Raw genomic sequence first — 7,113 nt, forward strand, 5'->3', positions numbered from 1 at the left:
GTGCCATGCTCATATCGCTATGTTAAAAACCCTTTGTGTGGGAGAGGTATGCATACTACCAGGACGTCCTTCCGGGCCGCACCACCGGCTGATATAGGTGGTAGACCTAGCCAAGAGGGGTAAACTTGGCCGCCTTTGTCACAGCGCTAAACATGACCATAGTCCGATATAGAGCATTCTAGTAGTCGATGGAGTGGATCATTATCTTTTGCTTTGATTGAGATTAATCGGTGGATAGACCATTGATACTTGGTTTGGGATTACTCAATGGATTGACCATTGATTGTTGATCTATGATTGTAAGTTATTAGTGTTGTTAACCTTATATGTAAAAGGATTTGCTGGAAGTATTTTTTTTTTTTTTATAAAGGTGCATAGTGATTGTTCGATCCGCTTAGAAGAAATGTATTACTCATTGAGCCATGTTAGCTTACTCCTTTCATCTTACTTGTTTTTCAGGTTCTTCAGTGTTGCACAAGTAGGAGAGCGCTTCGTTAGCGGTGGGGATTTTTGATAGGGGATTTTTTGTATAAGTTGTATGTATAGCTAATGAGCTTCTAAAATCTTTGTTGGTTACGCGTATCTTTTTGTTGGTTCATAGAAGGCTCTATTACTATAACCGAATGACATTTTTATATATATCTGAACGTATGTGTGTAAATATATATCAGGTTAAACAGGTTACATTTTGAGGCTGCATCCTTTGAGTGAAAGGATGGCCGTGTCATTACCCTATTCTCGTAGGAATTGGGGTGTGACATTAGGACCAAATGCTCACTCGCTTTTGGTCGGTGAAACACACAAACTTTCAGGAAGTCTTTGATTCAGCACCGGAACCTCCATTTTCCCCGATGCCGAGGTAAAACGGGATTCGTTATAGCAAAGTCGAACGATATATTGCTGTAATCTCGAACTTTAGCAGAGGATTAGACAACCCGGTTCGATCAGTCCTATGTCCTAACCGGTGTTACATCCCTGACTAAATTTGGTTTATGAGGCCAAATTTGAAAACACGTGAAATATAGCTCAAACGAAAACGCATAGTTTCTGTAGGACATGAATAATTTGACACTGTTTAACCATAGTTTAACAAATTGCAGAAGTTGATACAACAACCTATGCATCTTTGGTCCCTCCCATTCCCTCTTGTGTATGTAGAATCTGTGGATGTGATAATTTCGATTCGATGATGGTCGGATCTTAATTCATTCCTCTGCAATCCTTCCATTGTCTTGATCAGGCATAAGAATAGCAGCACAATATCATCGATAGAAAGCTGATCGTATGGTCCATAATTCGATTGAAAAGCGACATACTTTAACCAAAATAAGAGACAGTGACCTAACAATATGGATATGACAAGTGGGCTGTCAAATCGATTGCATGTTTTTCAAGACTTTTCAGGATGGAGTTCCTGTCTTGACTTGGAATAGTGGCGTGACAAAGCCAGCTTCTCCTCTTCATGGAATCCTAATCAACTCCACATAATAGACAGCGACGACCGCTCCAATCTTATCGAAAAGGCGCCATAATTCCGCGTTTTATGAAGATTTAGTCAATGTTATTCAATTGTTTAATGCTATCTGTCCTTAGCGACTTTAATGTGACTCTTCACTTTGTTTGGTTAATGGCTTCATCCGCAATGAGAGTCCATTTTTCAATTCGATAGGTGTAGCTTTTCCTCGCAAAGTTGGTCCCTTCTCCTTCACCTGTGGAAGAACAAGACGTACAAATCGCTACAACTTTGCGGATACAATTTATATAATCAACTTATTCGTATGCAATCTTGACCTTTGCGTATTCGGTAGGGTAATGCCATGGAAGAATCAGAGCAGTATACAGCGAAGTTTGCGAATAATCTGTGCTCATTTGCTTGTTGATCGCCTCACCGCAGTTGATTACATTCTTCCACTTCCTAGCTATGAAATGTCGTTTGAATTTCCTTCAGGTAAACCTGGTCAAAAAATAAATTCGGCTTCTGTGATGCTCAATGATAAATCCGCGAATTTCACTTGATTGTTCAGGCACAGATGGATTTTCCTGTCCTCAGGTGTTGAAGTCTTGGTTCTGATGAACTCTTGACCATCATGACAATCTGCATAGGTTGAGATTTTCCTCCATCGATCTTGGTCAAAATCAACTCTAATACCTTGCAATGCAAGTTTTTCAAGAGAAGTTTATGTCAACATAATGGTGATCAAGCAGGAATTGGTAGCTGAAATATATTGCGATAAACTACACGGAGAAAACGACATGATTATGAACTCACGACAAGCACATCCAAATTAGCTGTTCCTGGTTTCAGGTAAGAATCTACTCGGATAAAATAAACCACGAAAGTTTCTCCGAAAGTTCCCGCGATTGTTCCATTTATGTTTAGTATGCTCAACCGCATTACACAAGTTATTTCTGCTGACAATTAAGAAATTTTAGTTAGCTTATTCACGTAAGATGAAACTGCAAAAAAAAAAATAAAAAATACTGAACATACTTGCAAACTTTTCCACAGGCAACAAGAAAATTGAATAGCTTGCTGTTAAAGGCGAACATGTTCAACAGGAATATGCCAAAAAGCAAAAGGGATATAACTAAAATAAACCAAAACTTGTGCAATGTGCTAAGAAGACATGGATCCCACACAAGGCAGCTATAAATATAACATTGACTCACGTTCAACAGTTTTACAGTTCAGAGACTGAAAAGCCTCAGCTTTTGCAACCACAGTCTAAAGCCTCTTGGCAATACATAAACCAATAACTCTCACCACCACTCACCGGACTAGAGGTATGGCAGAGAGCCAAGTGAATCACCTACTCATAAAGCTTGCACAATTCGTCGAGAACGAGGTCTGGCACCTGACAGGCGGTCAAGAAGAAGCCCTCTCGGTGAGAGGAGAGTTGGAGCGTGTCCGGGCCTTCCTCAGGGTCGCCGATTCCCTTGAGGAAAGCGACGACGAAGTCAAAGTGTGGGTGAAGCAGTTGAGAAATACAGCCTACGAAATGGAGGACGCGCTTGATGAGTTCTCGCTGATCCTGAGACACGACCACGGAGTCGGGTTCACTGGCCTTATCAGCAGGATGTCCTGCTGCATCAGGAACCTGAAGGCCCGATATCGTGTCACATCTGAGATAAAGCGCATCCACTACAGAGTAAAGGTCATATGTGAAGGGCACAAGAGGCTGCACCACAAATTCAGCAGGGCTCAACAAGAGCTCGGCGCCTATAACTCCTGGCAGGACCACCGGGGCAATTCCCTTCTCCTAGATAGAACTGACCTAGTGGGCATTGAACAGCCGAAGAACGAGCTGGTCGTGCGGTTACTCGACCATGCTCTCAGGCGGGAGGTCATCTCCGTCGTGGGAATGGGAGGGTTGGGCAAAACCACTCTGGTGAAGCAAGTCTATGATGACCCTGCCGTGAAGAAACATTTCACGGTGTATGCTTGGATCACTCTCTCTCGGGCCGCGAAGTCCGAAGAGCTCCTCAAAGACATGCTTAATCAGATCATGAGGGTGATCAGGAAACCGGTCCCTCCAGGAGCCAACACTATGAATAGCCATTGGCTGAAGATGATCATCAAGGACCTGCTTCAGAGGAGGAGGTACCTGATCGTCCTTGATGACGCCTGGCACATAAACGAATGGGATGCGGTCAAGCACGCCTTCCCCAACAACAGTCACGGAAGCCGAGTCATCATCACAACCCGGAATGCCGATCTGGCATCCACCTCCTGCAAGGAGTTCAACGGGCTGGTAAAAAATATGGAGCCACTCGATCCGGAGCAGTCATGGAAGCTTTTCTGTCGGAAGACGTTTCAGGGGAATTCGTGCCCTTCCCACCTGGAGGAGATATGTAAGTTCATTTTGAGGAAGTGTGAAGGATTACCGCTCGCCATCGTGGCCATCAGTGGTGTTCTGGCCGCGAAAGACAAGCGGAGGATTGACGAGTGGGATGTGGTACGGCGCAGCCTTCGCGCTGAGATCGATGGCAATGATAGGCTCAAGAACTTGAAGAGGGTGCTTTCCCTCAGTTTCGGTGATTTGCCGTACTATCTCAAGTCCTGTTTCTTGCACTTGAGTGTATTTCCGGAGGGTTATCTGATCGAACGCAGAAGACTCATCCGGCTTTGGGTAGCGGAAGGGTTTGTCGAGAGAAAAGAAGGCAAGACGCTTGAAGAAGTTGCAGAGGACTACTTCAGAGAACTCCTGAACAGAAGCCTGATCCAAGTGGCTGAAACGACAACTGACGGAAGGTTCACATTTTGCCGCATCCATGATTTCCAGAGGGAAATAATAACTTCAAAATCGCAAGATCAAAGCTTCGCAACGATTGCCAAAGAGCCAACCGACATGTGGCCAGATAAAGTTCGCCGCCTTTCATTGCACAACAGCCTGCAAGCTGCACAGCAAAACAGGTCACTTTCTCATCTGCGCTCTCTATACATGTTCGGGGTAGACAGGGCTTCCATTGACATTGTCCTAGGTAGTGACATCAAACTGCTCAATGTCTTAGACTTGCAAGCCACACCTTTGCCAAGGTTCCCAGTCCAAGTTGTTGACTGGTACTACCTAACATATTTAAGCTTCAGGCACACTGACGTTAAAACAATTCCTGCTTCGATAGGGAAGCTTCAGAACTTAGAGACTCTAGATCTTAAGCACACTAATGTAACGCGACTGCCTGTCGAAATATTGAAGCTGCAAAAGCTCAAGCATCTCTTGGTGTATCGGTACGAGAACATATCCTATTTGTGCTACAAGTATGGCTTCAAGGCACTCACGGAGATTGGGGCTCTGCAATCCCTTCAAAAGTTGTGCCACATAGAGGCGGATGATGAGAGGAGCCACATTATAATGAGAGAGCTCGGGAAACTGACGCAGTTGAGCAGGTTGAGCATCCTGAAGTTGAGGAAAGAGGACGGAAGGGCTTTGTGCTCATCGATCACGAAATTAACCAACCTCCGTGCAATATCTGTGGCTTCAATTGAGGACAACGAAATATTGGATCTGCAACATCTTACCTCTCCGCCTCAACTACTGCAGAGGATCTACTTGAAAGGGCGTCTCAAGATGCTACCAAACTGGTTAGCCACTCTCCATAGTCTTGTCAAGTTGCATTTACGATGGAGTCGGCTGAAGGATGACCCCCTCGTATCACTCCAAAGTCTGCCCAATCTCGTGCATCTTGAGCTGCTCCAGGTCTATGAAGGAAAGACCTTATGCTTCAAAGCCAAAGGTTTTAGGAAGTTGAGAATTCTGGGTCTCGACAATTTCGATGAACTGAGATCAGTGGAAGTGGAGGAAGGAGCAATGCCCTGCCTGGAAAAGTTGATCATTCAGCGCTGCAAGCTACTGGAGAAGCTGCCATCAGGCATCGAGTATCTGACCAAGCTCAAAGTACTTGAGTTCTTCGACATGCCTGATGAGTTGGTCAAGAAGTTTGTGCAAGACGAGCACGACATGGATTATCAGAAGGTCGCACACATTCCAGAAGTTTACTATGGATATTGGAGAGATGGAGGCTGGGACGTCCAATCGATAGAGAGATCGTCCGAGGGCGACGCCTCTCCTCACCAAGGCACTAGCATGAGGAGCAGTCAGTTCCCTCCATGCTGGAAGTAATGGATTGATTCTTTTTCCGTGATCTGAGTATTATATGTGCACAAAATGTTTGCAATGTACATATGAGGGCGAGTATGACTGTATGTGTAGCAAATGTCGACGATAACAGGCATATGTAAAAACAATGTAAATACTAAGGCAAGGTAATTTTCTATGCCTGTAAATGACATGAATAAAGCACCTATTTCTCTGTATTCTCCTCGTGAAATGCGCTTCTCCTTGGGTGTTGTGGATGCTCATCAATGTACGATAACATGAGGCTTGCAACTAGGCCAATGAAAGATGAGCAACCTATGATATAAAACTGAATTGAAGTACATTTTTCCAACACAACAGATTGCTCAGAGGGGAAAGAACAGATAACGCATTCGAAAGCCTTGTGCAGCAGGAAGATCTGAAACTGCTGTTAATGAGAAAGGCTCAAAATACTTATATTCATCGCCACATTGATATACAGATTAAAACCCTGGCACAAATTCTTGTGCTTGTTTGTCGCATATCAGTGTCAAAACACAATCTCACTAATGGAGGATACATCGGAAGTAATAGCGTTCTAACACCAGCCTAAACTGAATATTTTCCACTGCTTTCCTTCCATCATCCCCATATGTATTTAGTTGGTAAACAATCCTCCCAGTATTTTGACAATTGAGGCTGTAAACGAGCAACCCTGTGTCAGTCTCCTTGCAACAGATGCCTGTCAATGACTTCATCTTGCTATATCATACCATTAATTGATCATCTGCTGTGTACCCCAGGAAGTTGAATTCTCGGAGTTAACCGGATAGGAGGAATGGCCGAAGCTCATGGCACATCATTGACAGGCATAGGTTGCCTTAGTCATACTGCAATGCAATTTCCAACTCCTCTTCACATTACACCCGGCGTTATGCAGGAAGAACAGTATCTGCTTCCCTGATTAGGGTCATGTATCTGGGCATGCAAAGCCCTCCAAACTACTTGGAAGTTAGCCAAGTCTCAAGTTTTTTTAACATCCTTCCCTCAACACTGGCTCATCTGAGGATTATAACCTCGGTTTCGGACATCCGAAGGAGACGGTGCTGTAAAGGCACTGCTTCACCCAAGTGGCGTCAAAGGTCTCTATGGGCCTCAGACTCCTTGTCCTAGAACATAGACAGAGGACAGGCACCAATTCTGCAATATCCTGAGGCAAACCCACCCACCGACCTGTGTGTTGCTGCACAAGAAAGACAAAAAGATATGCACATCAGATGTGAGGACCACAATACAATAAGACAATGAAATTGGGTGAATTTCATTTTGGCAATTATAATACAGCAAAATCTAATTTTATTGTAAATTAAGATGGTTTGAATAGAGCCACGCAATAGCAGGAGACGATAAGATGGACGGTTTGACAAACTATGCAAGAGCCAAACGAAGCTTCTATGGGTCGTGCTTGATAACATGTATAACTACTACCATATAAAGAATTGTGGTGTTGCCCGAACAATTTTTTATTTTAGGCTGA

General features: G+C 44.0%; 1 protein-coding gene across 1 annotated transcript; it reads left to right on the top strand.

Moving 5' to 3' along the window:
* The first annotated feature begins 2,671 nt into the window (after positions 1 to 2,671).
* LOC115730818 (disease resistance protein RPM1-like) lies at positions 2,672 to 5,848 on the top strand. Its single transcript, XM_030661437.2, has one exon. The coding sequence runs from the start codon at positions 2,787 to 2,789 to the stop codon at positions 5,619 to 5,621; it is 2,835 nt and encodes a 944-aa protein (XP_030517297.2). The 5' UTR covers positions 2,672 to 2,786; the 3' UTR covers positions 5,622 to 5,848.
* Positions 5,849 to 7,113: the final 1,265 nt, after the last annotated feature.

Source organism: Rhodamnia argentea, chromosome 3 (genome assembly GCF_020921035.1).
Source record: "Rhodamnia argentea isolate NSW1041297 chromosome 3, ASM2092103v1, whole genome shotgun sequence".
Lineage (NCBI taxonomy): Eukaryota > Viridiplantae > Streptophyta > Magnoliopsida > Myrtales > Myrtaceae > Rhodamnia > Rhodamnia argentea.

What these genes read in the sequence shown, in the direction of transcription:
- LOC115730818 (XM_030661437.2), top strand. Translation starts at nt 2,787, where the DNA reads ATGGCAGAGAGCCAAGTGAATCACCTACTCATAAAGCTTGCACAATTC.